Below are 17,776 nucleotides of genomic sequence, written 5' to 3'. Positions count from 1 at the left end.
ATTGTAGCAATGTTTCTTCCAACATAACTTATTTTGACAAAATTCTAATGAAGCTGACGAAAAAGACTATAACTACACATTTTAATGAATTGAGAAATTAAGGATAATAAATTTTTAATTAAAAGTTTATTGCTTCAATTTAATTAAAGTTAAGAAACTATTGTTACAATTTCCACTTTTTAAAACTACCTTAAATTTGAAGGGTAAAATATAGTTAGCCCAAAATAATAAGAATCGGAAATTTGGAACTTTGAGGGGAAAAAGAAAAAAGGCGGGGTCTTTATAAAACCATGGGGGAGCGTAAAAAGCTTAAACCCTTTTAATTTCTGCAGACTGCAGCAGGCTTTCTTCGCCCTTTCATTTCTCTCACCTCAAAAGCTCGAAACTTGGTCTGCACTGTGCAGCCTGAGAGCTGGAACCGGTGAGTTTATCTTCCAATGTACCCCATTTCTGGGTTATTTCTCCTTCCACCATAATTATTTTTTTATTGTCACCATCTAGAAGGGTAAAAAAATAGAAACTTTGGAAGATTTTGTGCCCTAACTGGAACTTTATTTGTGGGGTAATGAAAAGGATAATTCTTTTTGGTTACCTAGCAAGTTTGATGATTTTTGTCCATGCCCAAATGAAGAATTTTTTTTTTTTTGTATATTTTTTGTTAGGGGTGTGAGTGATAAAAGCATAAATCTGTAAATTGGGTGATGGGTATTTGCAGCTTTCCATTTCTTAGAATTGCAAGTCTACCTGTGGCATATAGGTTGAAAATTACCAGAAAATAGTGATGACATTGACATGTATATTGATCCCCAGATTTATGCCTTGGGAAAGTTTTGTCATATAGGCTGGCTGCTTGCAATTTCTGATGCTTTGAGGTTATTCGTGAGAATTATTGGATACTTTTGATGCTGTGTTGATTGTAACTGCAATGTTCTAATTTTTATTTTCAGACTCAATTTGATTCATAGGGTTGAGATGGACGATGATTCAACTCCTCATCCTAATTCTGTTGAAACTCCCCGAACTAACCAGCTTCCACCAGTTCCTAAATTCAGTGCGGGCGTTAAGGGAAAAAAACCTGGATCACTACCAGATGATTCAACTCCTCGTCCTAATCCTGTTGAAACTCCCCGAACTAACCAGCTTCCACCAGTTCCTAAATTCAGAGCGGGCGTCAAGGGAAAACAACCTGGATCACTACCAAATGATTCAACCCTCATCCTAATCCTGTTGAAACTTCCCAAACTAACAAGCTTCCCCCAGTTCCTAAATTCAGTGCAGGCGTTAAGGGAAAACAACCTGGATCACTACCAACGGTATGGGATCACTTCATTAAACTTGAAAATGATGGCCTTATCGAGCCTAGATATGAATGCAATTACTGTGGGGAGGAATTCAGTGTGGATAATATCAAGCACGGAGATAGTATTTTATGGAATCATTTGACTGATGACTGAAAATAACCCGCATAGATCTGAGCACAAAAGGAAAGAGAACCCGAGTCTTGAAACTAGCCAAGTTCCAAGTTGTTCTGATGAGAATTCCTTGGAAGGGTGGTTAAGTATAGCAGAATATATCAGAGCATGCACTAAGATGATGATTATCGACGAGTTACCTTTTAGCTTTATAGAGAGAAAATCAGTTCAAGTTTTTATGAAATTACTTCGTCCTGATTTTGATATCCCATCTCCAGTAACACTTGCTCGAGATGCATACCAGCTTTATTTGGATCAGAAGAAGCAACTGAAAAGCTTTGATTGAAAATTTGCAGAGGGTCTGCCTTACTGCCCAAACATGGACTTCTATGCAACAGACCAAGTACATGGTTCTGAAGGTCCATTTTATTGACAGCGAATGGGAGCTTCATAAGAAAATGTTGAACTTTTGTGAAGTACCTAATGATAATGAGGAGACAGTTGGAGAAGTCATTGCATCGTGTTTAGTTGATTGGGGTATAGAAAGAGTGTTGACAGTTTCTGTTGATAATGCAAATGATGCGGCTCTGAACTCTATGAAAATGAAGTTGAAAATTTTTACTGGGAATCTGTTAGATGGTGAATGTTTACACATGCGATGCTATACACATATTTTGAATTCGATTCTGCATGAGAGCTTGATAGATGTGCATGAATCAATTGATAGTATTCGCAATGCTGTGAAATATGTAAGTTCGTCTCCCGAAGGGTTAATGAAATTTGAAGCATGTATTAAGCACGAAAAAATTGAGTGTAAAGGTCTTATGGTTTTGGATGTTCCTACTAGGTGGAATACCACCTATTTGATGTTGAGAGATGCCTTAAAGTTCCAAAAGGCTTTTGAGAAGCTAGAAGAAGGTGATGAAGCTTATGGTAGCCATTTCCTGGAGTACGAGAGTGGGTTAAAAATGATAGGTCCACCTACAGTTGATGATTGGGAAAACGTTCGGGCTTTTGTTTGGTTTTTGAAGATTTTTTATGATGCAACCTTGAAGTTTGGTGCTTCAGGTGTCACTTCCAATATCTGTTTTGATACGATGTGTTCGCTTCGATCCAAGTTGACAACATTGAGCCAAAGTCAAGATTCACTCTTGGGGAAAATGGCAACTAGTATCAAACCAAAATATGACAAATATTGGGGTTCTCTTGACGACAACAGGCTGTTGATTGTTTCAGTTGTGCTTGATCCACGATTTAAGTTGGATTATGTGGCATTTTGTTTTGGTGAGATATGTGGTGATTCCATGGTTGAAGACATGGAGAAAGGGGTCAAAGAGCTTTTGTTTCGTCTATACGGGGTTTATAGTGCATCGGATTCCACTCCCAGTTGCACCAAAGCTTCTAATGGTGATCAGTATCATTACGAATGGATGAATAAGTTTCTAGAGTTCAAAGAAAAGAAAGGTTTACTGTTGAGAAATGGGGTGGATTGGTATTTGTCAGAGAGTTGTGAGAATACAGCGGACGACACTTTTGATATGCTGCATTGGTGGAAAGTAAACTCTACAAAGTATGGAATGCTGTCTTCTATGGAATAAATCAGAGGCTGCTGGTTCTTGGTGCGGAGAACGTACGACAGGTAGGGCCAACGACGTATCAAGCTCAGGTGACGACGCCGCCTTCGGGAAACCTTGCACCTTCCGGGTTTTACATTTTGTATGTGGTTCATCAACAAATTCCAAGCGAGGGGATCTTTGTCCAAATTCTGTGAGAAATTTGGGGAAGGTACATTGTTTTTTTACCGTGTGCAAGGTAAAGTTGCAACTTTCTATTGTATTTTGTTATTTTTTTCACCGAAATTATCTGTAAAGTTTGTATCTAAACTGATATTTTATTTAAAGATTTGAGTTTAATATCAACAATTCAATATTAATAATTCAGGAGTCCAAGTGTTTTATAAAACGTTCTTGATGGATAAGTCCCCGAGAAGGCTTAGTTAATCCACGATTTATGTTTCGTCTTTCCTTACCCTGAAAAATCCCAATGCTATTTCTTAATTCTACATCATCTTTGATCCGATTGAAATATGATGCAAGTTCTTCCCTTCTGAATCAGATAGATTCACATGAAAAAAGTTTTATTTTAACGAGATGATTTTGTGATTTAACTTTAATCTCTACTCTAATATTCGCAAATAATCGAGCTATTTTGCTCGATTATATGAAGAATAGTTGTTAAAACTTACCTGAAAATCCCCTGCGGCCACCCAAGGAAGCCGCAAGGCCGTATTGCTACCCTTAAAAACTTACCGACTGCACTGCTTCGATTAGTAATGGTGCAGCGGTCGTGACTGCGGGTTGGGAATTCGACACAACCCGGTTCTGAACCTGGTTGTGTACAAACCAGACAATGCTGTCCGGATACAGCTACCCGAAAACAACCCCTCCCGAATACAAGACTACTTAACAACTCAAACTTTAAGAGCATCAGTCCAAAGCTAGAGCAGGATGGTGTTCTACTTTGATTAAATTCGATGTTTATAATTTGACAAACATGGAGAAATACTTATGCCATGAGGCTTTTGAACTCAGAAGAAAAACTTACAAAAAAAGTTGCGATGGAGCTCAACCGTGATCGTTTACAGCATAGTATTAAAAATATTGTGGTGCAGCGATAAACAGAAAACAGAAACGAAACTATCGTGTCGAAATCTGAACAAAAAATGCACCATGGCATCCTCCTCTACTGCAAAAGAAACTCTCAAGCACCTAGCAAGGAAGCTTACCCCACACCAAATGGAGCTCTCGGACTCTTGAGCAAGTAAAAATCATTGCTTCAGCAACTTTTCCCAGCTCATAAGAGTTCCCAGCTTTCTTAAAGAACACATGATGTTGCTACATTTAATCCGGTTCCTCAATTAAATGCGACACATTCACGTCAATGCATGCAAAGCGAGCCTTTTGGTAGAACACGCTAATAAATCACTTCCTGTTGAAAGCAGATTCCATCATTTCCAATTAGTGAATGATTAAGTAATACAAATACAGCATACTATCATGCTCAAAATCTAGTTTACTTCACGTAGATCATATGAACCCAATATATGTACATGCATCCATATATGTAGCAGGTAACTCATACCGTTTCTTCCTCAGCTGGAGGCACTGCACTGTCATTTTTCAACATGACAAACAGGAAGCAATAAATAATCCTCGCGAGTTAGTCAAGAAGAAAATATCCATACTATCCAATGTTAGCCTCTCCATTCACTAAAGTATTTTCGTCCTTGCTGGAGACGCTACTGACTACTTTACTGCTCTTCTTTGTCTTATCTTCGTTGATATTTGGTCTGTCTTTGGCAGCACTGACTAATCTCCGAATGAACTTCTTTTGTGGGAGCTCTCCAGCTAAGTCCCTCTTTGGAGTGCTAATAATTTCCTTCGTTGAACCCTTGTCAGATGTTTCTTGGGAAGCTACATCATTGGAGTCACCCGTAGGCTGCTTTGAACTGGCATTCTCTGCATCTGTATCTGGAAGTAGAGCTTTGCGGCTAAGGCGAAGTTGCCCCTTCTCATTTACCTGCATTATAAGGCCAAATTATCTGATTGCAGTTCTTCATAGTTGGCCCAGTAAAAGCAAACTTGGTCAACAGATAGCGAGGAATGAAAAAAAAAGGCAGTGTCATGGTTATGGCAGAGCTATACATAAACAAACTACAAAAAATTTACATAAACAACTTGACTGATTACCTTACAAGAAAAACAACGCATCTGGTCTGGAACTATGCATTCATGTCAGTAATCTATTTATAAAAGAGCTTTCTTAAAACCAATGATGCAATGTTTGCTGCAATTACGACATTCGGAAAGTTTTCAAGATTTTATGCCGGGAGACGGTTGTACTACAAATTCTCACATGAATGACTAGAGTTGTTGCCACCAAAATCTGGCAGTCGTATGCATTGGCACAAAAAATTTCAACCAAGTCTAATGAGTATTCTTGTCAACATGTCTTCAATGTGCGAGGATTCCTCACTTTGTTTAAGGGTGTGAAATGGAAACGAACCTTACAGTGGAATGATGGAGTATTAGCAAGATCATTGTTGAATGCAACGGTAAAAGTTTCAGGATATAAAACACAATTACACAGGCTCAAGCCATGAAATAGCAACTTGATGCAAGGGTTAAGACCGGATTCGAACTTCCCTTAACGAAACCAACGTTTGCAGGACCATAGACTATAATGGAATTTGCTAATCTTACTAGAAAAGAGATGTTCTTCATGGTCTCGGATAAGGAGACTCTACATTTTTCTTGTGTATTTGGCTGCTAGAAAAGGTTATTGTTCCACCGAGAAAAAGATTTATAATGTCACACTAAATTAATCACTTACAACTGAACAGTTAAAGTTAGGTTTTTATTTTTAAAGATATCAGAAATGGCAAACGTACCTCAATAAGTTTAACATCAATATGCTCTCCAACTTTAACAGCCTGTTAAAAAAATAAACAAGAAAGCTTTTATCTCCATGATTATAACACGTGCACACACACATAGTAATATAGAAAAAAATAATGTACTTACGTCTTCTGCCTTTGCCAGCCACTCTGAACTCAACTCGCTAATATGGCAAAGTCCCTGTAAAACATTAAGAAGTGAGATGTCTGTTGACGTACTGTTTCAACCCCATTTATTTATAAGTTGAGGCCTATATCTATCTATATATCACTAGGTTTATAAGGCTTACAGAGGTAAAAGAACTATATAATTATGTACTAAGAATGCACTGCATTATACCTCTCGCCCAGGTGCTATTTCCACAAATACTCCATATGGAACTATTGATTTGATCTCGCAGTTCCTGATAAATCAAAGCCAGAAAGTCAAACAGTTAGCTACTAATCTAATCCACTATTAACCAAGCACAAGGTATATCAAAGAGACATCCTGTTTCCAGATACACTAATGAATGACAACATGCATCAGTTATGAGCTTCCATACCACACTTAACAGAAACTACGTTCTGGTACTAGCAGACACGAATTCAGATAGCCTACAATTTCAGGTAGTAATCAACAGAGTGCCCAGAGTTCCTATAGTGTAGGGACTTTGGCCAATTTTCAGCTAATGTATTGATGTACTCTTTCACTATGCCTCAGAAAATAAATAAAACAGAAAAAGATACAAAATCAAGGGCAGTAATATATCCCGGTCCTTAGTCCATAAGATTATTAAGAATTAGTTCCATAAATGATTTTCTTTTAAAATTAGATCACTCTATTTCTGCAAGCAGTCTGACTACATTTTGGAAAAAAAGATGTCACAAACACCTTATATTTGTCGTAGTATTAAATATAATTAATAACTACTACATTTCCTCAGAATTTAACAAATTAACAGTACCATTACTTTCATTCCACGTGCATTTTACATAACTTTATATACATCATGGTTCTTGACAACATATTTGAAAGAGGTCAAGGAATGTTCTCCAACTGTATAAACTTTATGTAAAACTGATAATGCAGAACGAAGTTATGATGCTTTTAAATTTTATAAAAAAAAAAAAATGCAAAAGCTATGATATTTAAAACTTTGAACTATAAGGGCAATAACAGCATCTTTTGTGAATGAGCATATATTTTCTACACAAGAAACAGCTACCTGAAGATATCACCAACTGACGGAACCATTGTCAAGTTAGTAATAATAGCTTTAGCCTTTTCTATGCTAGACAAATCCCTGCTGGTAATTCTCACCTGCAATACCCAGAACAAAAGTAATATTTAATATTTACAGTGAAACTTTTAAGGGAAATATATGGTCAGATTGGATAGTTGTCTGCTCTTACTATCCCGTCTTCTTGTGTGTCAATTGTGTCTACTCCAGACTCTTCTATAATACTCTTCACCTTCTTCCCACCACTACCAATGATTAAGTATACTTTCTCTGGGTTGACCTATTACAATATCAGGTCGTAAGAAAGAAGCAGATTACATACTTCAGACATCAGTTTTATAACTTGCTTAGCAATATTGTTCTGGTAATCAACAAACCTTCATTATGTGAATCAGTGGTGCATACTTAGAAAGCGATCTTGAAGGAGGAGATGAGCACTTCAACATTTCCGCTGAATTTTTACCCAAAATAACAGAAACACAATAATTAACTTCTATTCCCACTGACAGAATAAAATATGAGAGAACAAGATACGGTATCTCTAGAATCCAGAAAATTATACTGACCATCTTTGGCATTTGTTTAGAACCCACAAAAGTGTAACACACAATCATATAAACTGACCCACTAGCTCTAATCCTATAAGTTAGGATGATCAACAACATGTGTACCCATGCAGCTGTCTAAAGGAAGATCAAAGTGTTAATCAATTGAACTATAGATACTTCACTGGTTGTATTGGGGCATGTCTGAGAGTGGGTTCTGGAGGAAGCATTTTTACCTAGTAGAAGTTTTACATGGTAGCATTTTCGTCAGAAGCAAATAAAATTTTCAACAAACTGTTAGCATGTACAGCTGTAATTAGGTTATAATTAGCCTATACATAGTTAAGATAGTTAACTTTGTAATTACTTTAACTGTTTCCCTAGACTTATTCGGAACTCTTGTAAATCAGTGCATATACCTTTATGAGAGAGGAAATTAGTAAACCTTACCAATAATATGCTTACGGCCATCCTTTGCCTGTAGGAGTGCCTCTCTCATAACTGGTAATGTAATCCCGCTCACCTAAGATAGAAGTTCTTCAGGTCATTACTTATTATAATGCACAGAAAACCCGAACAACAGAAACATCACACATACGCATACTGTTTACACAATCCCTGACATTTAGTGTGGGAAGTGGTTTATAACCTAGAAGTAACAACCATACATCCTAAAACACAGAAGTTAATCTTAGCCGAACAGAGAAGAATGAAATTCATCTTGAAGAAAATATCAACATGTATGTGATAGCTGACCTTTATGTCCATCTGAAATGCAGTTACACCATCTTCATTTCCGGCAACCTGCAACCACTGAATTATTCAATACAATATTATGCCATAAAATCATGATCTTTGCAGACCACTTTGACAACAGATGATCAAAATCATGGAAAAACCAACAAAAACACTAGGATAGTGAACTAAATAAATTCTAGAACATAAGACCTTGAAATCCATATCCCCGGATGCATCTTCAGATCCAGTTATGTCAGACAGAATTAGTGGAGCACCATTTCCCCCAAATTCCTCAGTTTCCAGAACCATACCCATTGCTATCCCAACTATAGAGGACTTGATTGGAACACCAGCATCCTGTAAAGCTAAGCAGCCCCCACAAACAGATGCCATACTGTATTCCGCAGAAGAATGGTGTTAAGAGGTACATCTTAGTGGTATAAGTTGGATTAATATGTGCAAAACCATTCATAAGAATATCGACCATGTTATAAATGTTTGAAATATATTTGATAGTAAAATAAATTATTCAGTTGAAGGTCAACCTTGAAGAGCCATTGCTTTCAGTAATTGTACTCTCAACACGTATAGTGTAAGGAAAATCATCTTCGGAAGGCAAAATTGGTTCAAGAGCTCTCTCAGCAAGCATTCCATGGCCAATTTCTCTTCTACTAGGGGCTCCATTCCGTCCAACTTCCCCAACACATGAAGGGGGAAATGTGTACTGAAAAATCAATACATTATTAGCCAGGTTCCCACTGCTTATAACATAAAGAAATGCAAACACATTTAGAAATGGCAATTGTAATAATTGAAGCATGATTTAGTCGAATTCAAACATCAATGAAAGGTGGTAATTACAAACAGAGAAATTTGTTATGAAATCAAACAACTTGTTTCTCTGTAACTCTAATTATGACCCTGTTGGCAATTATGATGACAACTTCCAAATTAACACAAAAGAAAATGATCATAAATGACAATCATAAGTTAAATGATTAAAGGAAACAGATGAAATCAGAAAAAAGACAAATCTACTTAAGATCAGAAGAGAAGGGCAGAATATCACATCACGAACAGATTTACATATTTATAGCTGTAGGAAACTACATGGGTGCAGGGTGCCAGAGCTACTACATTGCCAAAAAATGTATACCACATAGCAAAGTTACTTGAATTAAGAGATATATAGAGAGACCTGGAGATAGAATCTCTTCCATTCGTCAACATCTACTAGGTTGTCTACCCTCTGTGCCATCTGTTTATCCCCGAGTGTAACAACAGCCAATGACTACAATAGAAAAAATGAAAAGAAATGGTTAATGAAACTAAACTAAAAACATTAACAGCCTTGAAATATCCACATAACTGAATCAATAACACTTGTTAAATGATTGCCTGAGAAAATCATTTTCAGGCAAGATATGAGATTAAACTAAACAAAGATAAGACTGGCAATGTGATGTGACAACCTAAAAAATTTATTTATAAAAACTCTGCATTAAGAGGCTAGCAACAGGCTCAGTTAGTACAAATGAGAGTGGAATGAGAGGCGTTAAACTAATATGGGGTGTGATTAAAGAAGTCGATGATACTCTTCGGCTCCATCACTAGTATACTGATCTCATTAACATAATATAAGAGGTGACTAGCTTGGACAACAGGGATAGCCAGACATAACCCTATTTCAAGAGCGCAATTCACATTAATTGACAAACTATTCATACTATTAAAATCATATAAGAGGTAACTGGCTTCTACTATTGGGATAGCTCCATGCATGGAACTAAGTACTTGAAAGAAACAAATCATGCTGAAATCCTTAAAACACAAACACACATGTCGCAAAGGAGACCATACATGAACAAAAGGTAACCATCTAAACGGTATTTAAGTTCTACCTACACATATTAATCACAATAGAACAACCCAAAAGAGTAGTTACAGTACACAAAACACAACCAGGTAAGTCATCAATTCATGCTGAATAATAAAATTCAAAACCTGGGTTTCCCCACGTGTGAAAAGAGCACTTCCATGTGCCCTTGGAAGCAGTCCACATTTTGAGTTGATTGGACGTATCTCATATGGGGTACGTCCATCACTTCTTCTTCCACCCTGTAACAACCAAAAAAAAAAAAAGGAAAAATCTAAGGCATGAATGTGAATAGCAACTTGTAACAGCTAGATGACAAAAATCTAAGGTTTCTATTGGTTTGATGCTTTAAATACTTAAAAGTAAGCAACACCTTCACATCTACCTCAAATATAGTTAAGTAAAGGTTATCGAACTAAAAGAAAATGCTCATACCTCCACAATGCGTCTTCGTAAAAATTTGGATGTAACTTCTTTGAATACCAGCTTCACATCTACCTCAGAAAAGAACTAGAAAACAAAAATACATAACTTTATTAACAATTGCACTCACAATTAAGCGTTCATAAAACACGGAGACGGACGAAGAATAAGACAACTGTCAATTGAAATATCCAAAACTTATATCAACACCATTCCAGACCAATCAACAAACCAAGATTTTTAGTTAAGAAAACAAATAAGAATAGGATGGTTCCATCTTTCTTAAATATTAATAGACATTGGATAAATACATACACGTACATACATATATATAATTATATATGCATTAATAAAAGATAATGTCATCATTCACACAACCACAAAACACTTGAATGCAGAATAGAAAGAATTGTTCTATACCAAGGGGGTTGACTTTCGTGAACTAGGCTTTATATGAACATCACCTTCATCTACTTCACCATCCACAACCACTTCCTCATCCTCCTCTTCATCTTCAAATATATCTGGTATTGTTTCACTGCCTACAAGAGCTGCATCCTTACTAACATATCCCTTTTCTGTAAGTATAGTTAAAACTTCTCCTTCCAAAGACAAGAGAGCCTTCCTTCTAGGAATCTTGTCCTTAATCTGCAGAGCTCTTATCAACTCATCACCGGCAATTTCCTGCACATGGTAAACTATAACGCATGAGCACTTAATGTTTGGCACGTATAAAAAAGTAAAACCTTGGTCACCAAAACAACAAAAGGAATAACACTTTTCTTATGGAAAACTAAGTACTCCACAATTATACTGGAACTAGGAATTTCACGTAAAGAAGTAATCAACAATTTTATTATTAAACTTACTTCTGAGTTTGTGTGTGTGTTTGTGTGAGAGAGAGAGAGAGAGAGTGAAAGTGAGAGTGAGAGAGAGAGAGGGGGGGGGGGGGAGGGGAGGTGGGGAGAGGGGGAGGGGGGATCATTCTAATTCAAAAGGTGATATCTTTCCGTTGCAGAAAAACAGATAGAAAGCATACCTCAACATGATTATATAGCTCAGGGGGAGGTAATTTGATTGCATCAAGCATTTTTGGCTTTCCACACTTCTTAACCAAAGCTTCTACCTCATTGCAAATTGCTTGTATGGCATCCTGACATTGGTGTATAAGCAAAGTTTATACATCTAATATGGATATGTGTCTGTTGTGGGATTATTCTAATAAACAATCAAAGAAATAACTAAACAAAACTCTTTGACCAACCAAATAGAGTTGCAGATCTCCCAGCAGCGAGACTTAGTACATATAGTTTGAAAAAAAAAGTCATGTTCTAATAGAGAAAGTAATTATAACTTCAATACAGTACATAACATACGGGGCACAAGTTCACTACTGGTCTAACCAGAAATTCTAGGGTTTAGCCTTGGTAAGGCCAAGATAATTGGAACGTAGCATAATCTTTTTTTTTTTAACCTAAGGCAAATAATATAACTCGTGCAAGCACGTAGACTACATACTCAAAAGAAGTAACAACCTGCCCAACTTCTACTGCTTGCAGCAACTTTTCCTCTGTGAGAAAATCGCAATAGCCCTGCAAATAAGATGTTACACCAATGAGTGTGAGTCAGCATAAGGACAATGAACATAGAAAACTCTCATGGAATTACTATATCCACCACTGGAGAAACAAAACTGTTATTTATAGTCTTTCATGTCAAATGTATAATGTGTACATAAAGTAACGCAGATGAAAAATAAATTTAAAAGCCCAAAAGTAAGCAAAAATCTACTTGAAGTGATGCACACACACACATATAACGACTAAAGATGTGGTTTAGAGTCTAGACAGTTCAGATGTTAGTATAGGCTCTATTGTACCAGATTAGTCTCTCAGTCAAGAACCCATCAAGTGCCAACTCAGCTATGATTAAGTTAGACAATTAAATCATTCAGTTGTATTAAGGTTAATTAATAGTGTTTAGTTGTTGATGAGCTGCATTAGTTGATGTATATATATAGCGGGAATTAATCCAGTTCAAGTAATGAAAAAATAAGTTCTCTCTCTTCAAAAGGGAAGTGTAGACTTCTCTCTCAAGCTTCTCTCTTGTAACTTGTTAGAGCTTCTTTGCAGATCAATCATGGTGATTTCTTCATCGCTTTCACCAGATACTTCTATAGTTCTACTCTAGTGGTCCAGTTGACAGAACAAATAGCAAGTGCAATTTTATTCGCGGCTAAACCTGTATTGAATATCATAGTACCCTTTCTAAATACTAGTTCCTACATTGTACATTGTGTAATTTGAGATGCAAATTACTAAAATATATTTTATTCAATTGCAATAGCATATAAATGAACAGATAAATAAAATGTTGTTTATTTCCATGTCCTGCAATAGACATTCTTTCCACTACACCTAAGGAAAATTACAGAGGCTGAGAAAAGAATTTTTGATACCTTCTATAAGTATTAATTTATTAAATCGCAGAAAATGTGCCTACAAACTTTTTTAACAGTAATAAATCTGCTGTATGAATTCGGTATGGTCTGCATAATTGAATTTACAACTGTAATCCATTTCTGAAGACTTAAGTTGACGAGGGTTCGGAATTGTCGAACATTACATTTAACTTTTCAGTAACTTACCTCTATCATCAATATTGCATTATCTGTGCCAGCGACCAACAAGTCCAACTCAGAGTCTTCCATCTCCTTTGTTGTTGGATTCACGATAAATTTGTCACCAACAAGACCAATTCGCACTCCTGCTACAGTTTTTGAGTTTGGAACTTCAGAAAGAGCCCTGTGGAAGTTGAATAATTAGGCCTAATAAAGTGTCATTTTCTTTTGTAAGAAAGGTGAACTAAATTGTAAGATGTGTGTCGTAAAGGGACCAGAGAGCTGGGAACAGCCAGACTTACACTGCTATTCCAGCTGCTGTGACTGCCAAAGAATCAGGAGAGTGCAAACCATCATAACTCAGAACCTTAAGGGGTATGTTGACAAAGGAGCTGTTAGCAAGAGGAAATATAAACCAAGCAATATAATAGCACCTTATTTCTTTATTTCGTTATTTGCTTAAATAAAGCAATTAACAAATCTAAAAACACATATGGAACGTACCCAAGAAAGTATCTGAGTTTCATGGTAGAAGCCGTTCAACATAGTTGGACGCAAAGGCCTATCAATCAATCTACAAATGAGAACCTGCACAGAATGAAAAGTTAAAATAATTTTATTTTTATTTTCCTTTAGATGAAACACACTTTTATTAGAAACAGAAGCAATTACAAAGTGTGGATAAGGTATCCAAAATCTAAAAAAGTACAGAATCAGACCTCTCAAATAAAGCTAAAACAAATATTTATTAAAATATAAAAAAAAGGAGAATGTTGACTTTTGTACGATGAATACATAACAGTACATTTACATGGGAGTTTTATTTTTTAGTGAGACTATCCTCCCAATATGGGAACTCAATAGAGAGGAAAAACTTAGAAAGTTCAGATCAATAATTCCATGCTACAGTTTCTGCTCTTAAATCTGAGATGACATGTACAATGTGAACCCACAACCACATCTTCCACCCTTATTGATGATAAGAGGAGCTACCAAATGGCCAAGAGGCATATCTGAATTTTTGGTGGCTAATAAAATAGCACAGACCTCTAAATAGGAATTAAAGAATTCTTTTTATACGAAGAAACAGTAAGCATTCAACCTTCGACTTTAAATATTGTTCCTTTCATTCCTGGGACCTAGATGTAAACATACAACTTAAGAAGGCAAACTGTTGCATGCTTTCTAAGGAAGAACAGATAAACACGCCAGACCTATAAAGCAATGCAATAGCAATCGCATGAAATAAATAACCATTTCGACCTGCATGTCTTGATTAAATAAGACAGCTCAAGCTGTCAGGCGGGGGTTCTTAATAGTTAATACTCAAAGCTGGTGGCAAGTACCTCATGATCTTTCGCCCTTCCTTCTCGTTTGAAGAAGCCTCCACTAAAACAATGTCAAATGCAAAGTGTTACTAGACAAGCAATAAGTAAGAGTCTAACCAACAATACAGGAAAAAAGTCCAAGACAAACCTAGTTCGACCTGCAGCTGAAAAGCGCTCCTGATAATGTACCGAAAGAGGGAAGAAGTCTGAAGGCTCACTTGGAGTGTCGGCCAGACAAACAGATGTGTAAATAATCTACAACAAGAAACATAAATCTGCTAAATCCTCAGAGGAAGAATACCTAAATTCAGCTATAAAATAAAAGCAGGAATTAAAGATTATTATCAAAAGCAACACACCAAAAATATACTTTTACTGCATAACACAATGCAAAACCTTCGAGCTTTCCATCTTTAGATGACAAGTATGTGTTAGCCAAGGATGAAAATACTCATATTAGTAGAAACATCAATATTCCAGATTTAAAAAATTGGAAATATAGGTAAAAATCATGAAATGGCATAAGTTCACTTGAAGCTGGAAATTCTAGATGATAGTTTAGAATATCAGTATTGTATAAAAAGAACATGTAAACTGCCTCAAATAGTATAACAGTTATACATATCATATACGACAGGCTGAAAAATTTGCCCGCTGACTACTGCAAAAAAAGTACAAGACTAAAAAAGGAACGATTTGCTTTCAGGCACAAATAACTTACGGTTTCTCCATCTGTCACTGTAACAGAAGCACTGGCTTGTCTCCCAATATGACCTGTCTCAACCAAAATCTGTAAAGATTCCAAATAAATATTACATGATAAAACAATCAAGCTTAATTCAGTATATCTTTTTCCTCTCAAACAAGTTGCTATGTCACAATTGTCAATACAATATTACTGAACTGATAAACATGTTCTGTAAAACCAAAATTTTTGTACACTTTTCAGTCCTAAGGGGTGTTCCATATACCATGATTCTATAAATAATTTGTGGCAATCACGGAAGTATCCAATTCAAATGCAATTTGCAGAAATTAGTTATCCACAAAGTTATTCATATGCCAGGCGCAAATAAGTGGAACACATGATAAAATAATCAGCAAGACCTCCACTTTAAGTTTGTTTCACTTTCAAGTTCGAACACCAGTGTTACTCTGAAAATGGGTTTTCGATCCTACTCTACTCCTTTTTCAAAATCTCATCCATTTCTGCTATATGATTAACTGTACCAGAAGAAACTACAATGGAGTTTCTACAAAAGATTCAGAAACACAATTTCATTTAGTTTTAACATCAATTTCACGCAATTTGGTAGTACTTATTCAACACACTTGATACAAATCCTATCCAAAATCTCTCTAAATATGCATATAAAAAGAAGAAGAAACTGATCAGGATAATCCCAATTATCCAATGCACGAAAAGATACGAAAAACACGAAAGAACAAGGAACAGGGGCGGCTAATAAACATGCAAGATACATTCTTTTCAAATATGAATTTTGTGAAAACTCGACTCACATGTCTATCACCAACAGGGATTTTGACAGAGTACGGCTGAGGGTATCCCTGAGGACCACCGCTCGTCGAAACACCACCGGGCTCGGACAAAGCTCTGATGGCAAGACCCTTCTTGCCTGTCTGCCTGGGCAGAAGCAGGGACAAGTTGCAGAACTTGGACTTGCTGGGGAAGCATGGGGAACGAGGGCAGTTTGGAAAGCGGAAACATTTGGGCCTGTTTGGGTTCAGGAATTGGGAGGGATTAGGGCAGTGGAGTCTGCCACTGTCAGGATTTGCCAGCATATCTTGCTTCTATCAGTGTGGCCGCTGCCGCTTCCGCTCTACCGGTTACGGAGAGAGAGAAGACTTTATCCGCTTACTTCAAAGGCGCGCAGGGTTGAAAGAGGGCAGAAATGAAATAAAGAAGAAAGTCTTAATTATTCATTTGCCCCTGAAACTAACATGGAGTATCATTTTAGCCCCCCTAAATTGAAAAATCGTGGCATTTGTAAACGAATGCCGAAACCGAACCTGGACCGGCCCGATATTTGGATTTTCAAAGGTTTCGGTATCATACCGAACACAAGATCTCCACAAAACTGGTACGGGACCGGTTTCATTGCCCTAAAACCAGTCCCCTAAGTAATGAATGCATTGCGTATGCCAAGAACTCGAATGATATGTTCTTCCCTTCTTTTCAAGGTACGTAAGTGTTGCTGTTGCATTTGCATTTGCTCGTTTGTTCTTTTTGTGGACGTTGCCATTCCCTTCACTCATTTCCGTCGTCGACGTCAGGCGAAGGGCAAGCGCTGGCCTGTCAGTTCTGCCAACTTCATCTTGCATTTGCTCAAGAATGTCGAGAATAATGCACAAGTATGCATCAGTCTCATGTTCACTTTTCGTTTTTGGCTTCAAATAACGCGCGCGACTGGGGATACTTACCACTGTTTTCAGCTCGTATGGATGTCGAGTTGCTTGTCGTGTCTAACATCGAGAAGTAGACGAGCAACCAAGCAAAGCCGCCTGACGCGCTGAGCTCACGTCAAGCTCGTTTTGTCTAGGCGCGAAGAATCGGCATGAGAAAGCGGAGGTTTGGGATTGTGAGCCGTGTTGGCAGGAACATCAAAGACGATTAAAGGTTCCGTACTGTGAGGAGGAAGTGAGCAGGCTCATGGAGCTTTTGAGAAAGGGAATGGAGCTGCATGCAGGAATGGAATCGTCCTCAGATGACGAAATAGTTTCGGAGGATTAGGAATGGAAGAACCCTCGAGCGTTTCTCGACATTCCGTCAAGGGAGAAGGAGGGCGGTCTGTGACTTGATCGGAAAAAATGGGAGCTGTCTAAGCTTCCAACCATTTGTAGCAGCTAAAGCAGGATAAGTCTCGGAGTTATGTGCCTAACAACCGGTCTCTTCATAGTCCAGACCTAACTCTTGACTGTATCTTTCTGCAACGGGTTTGTTCAACCACCGAAAAACATAACAATATGTAAGAAGAGAAAAAAATGTGTGCATAGAGTACTTTCCAAAAGCGATGTGGTTAATATGTCACTCAACCATGGTATAACATTAAAATCGAAATACAATGAAATGATACCACTCATGTAATTCTGCAATGCAATCGTCACATCAAAATGTATAATCGTCATATCAAAAT

The 17,776-nt window shown here is 37.1% G+C and overlaps 2 protein-coding genes across 6 annotated transcripts; one reads left to right on the top strand and one right to left on the bottom strand.

Annotated features, from left to right (window-relative positions):
• Window positions 1–271: 271 nt before the first annotated feature.
• LOC137713283 (zinc finger BED domain-containing protein RICESLEEPER 1) lies at window positions 272–3,348 on the top strand. Of its 2 annotated transcripts, XM_068452573.2 has the most exons (3): window positions 272–421; window positions 966–1,313; window positions 1,691–3,348. In XM_068452573.2, exon 3 carries the CDS (start codon window positions 1,802–1,804, stop codon window positions 3,008–3,010), a length of 1,209 nt encoding a protein of 402 aa, XP_068308674.2. In that variant the 5' UTR covers window positions 272–421; window positions 966–1,313; window positions 1,691–1,801; the 3' UTR covers window positions 3,011–3,348. The 2 variants fall into 2 exon arrangements, with proteins under 2 accessions (XP_068308674.2, XP_088539992.1); XM_088683866.1 differs by having other exon boundaries at window positions 948–3,348.
• Window positions 3,349–3,910: 562 nt separating this feature from the next.
• Window positions 3,911–16,549, bottom strand: LOC137713047 (putative polyribonucleotide nucleotidyltransferase 1, chloroplastic). 4 transcript variants are annotated; one of them, XR_015955923.1, is made up of 25 exons: window positions 16,143–16,525; window positions 15,343–15,411; window positions 14,770–14,876; window positions 14,640–14,682; window positions 13,798–13,881; window positions 13,596–13,660; window positions 13,321–13,477; window positions 12,209–12,265; window positions 11,713–11,826; window positions 11,094–11,357; window positions 10,686–10,760; window positions 10,379–10,492; window positions 9,573–9,665; window positions 8,920–9,098; window positions 8,585–8,768; window positions 8,393–8,440; window positions 8,087–8,159; window positions 7,469–7,542; window positions 7,264–7,371; window positions 7,077–7,171; window positions 6,209–6,272; window positions 5,996–6,049; window positions 5,863–5,904; window positions 4,554–4,991; window positions 3,911–4,400 (listed from the first exon to the last, which is right to left on the bottom strand). XR_015955923.1 is itself a non-coding variant. In XM_088684703.1 (24 exons), the coding sequence occupies exons 1-24, from the start codon at window positions 16,422–16,424 to the stop codon at window positions 4,656–4,658; spliced, it is 2,781 nt and encodes a 926-aa protein (XP_088540829.1). In that variant the 5' UTR covers window positions 16,425–16,549; the 3' UTR covers window positions 3,911–4,655. The 4 variants fall into 4 exon arrangements, 2 of the variants coding, with proteins under 2 accessions (XP_088540829.1, XP_088540828.1); XR_015955922.1 differs by having other exon boundaries at window positions 8,393–8,449; window positions 16,143–16,515; XM_088684703.1 differs by having other exon boundaries at window positions 3,911–4,991; window positions 16,143–16,549.
• Window positions 16,550–17,776: the final 1,227 nt, after the last annotated feature.

Source organism: Pyrus communis, chromosome 14 (genome assembly GCF_041283825.1).
Source record: "Pyrus communis isolate YQ-2024b chromosome 14, ASM4128382v1, whole genome shotgun sequence".
Classification (NCBI taxonomy): domain Eukaryota; kingdom Viridiplantae; phylum Streptophyta; class Magnoliopsida; order Rosales; family Rosaceae; genus Pyrus; species Pyrus communis.
This window is presented reverse-complemented; position numbering and strand designations above follow the sequence as displayed.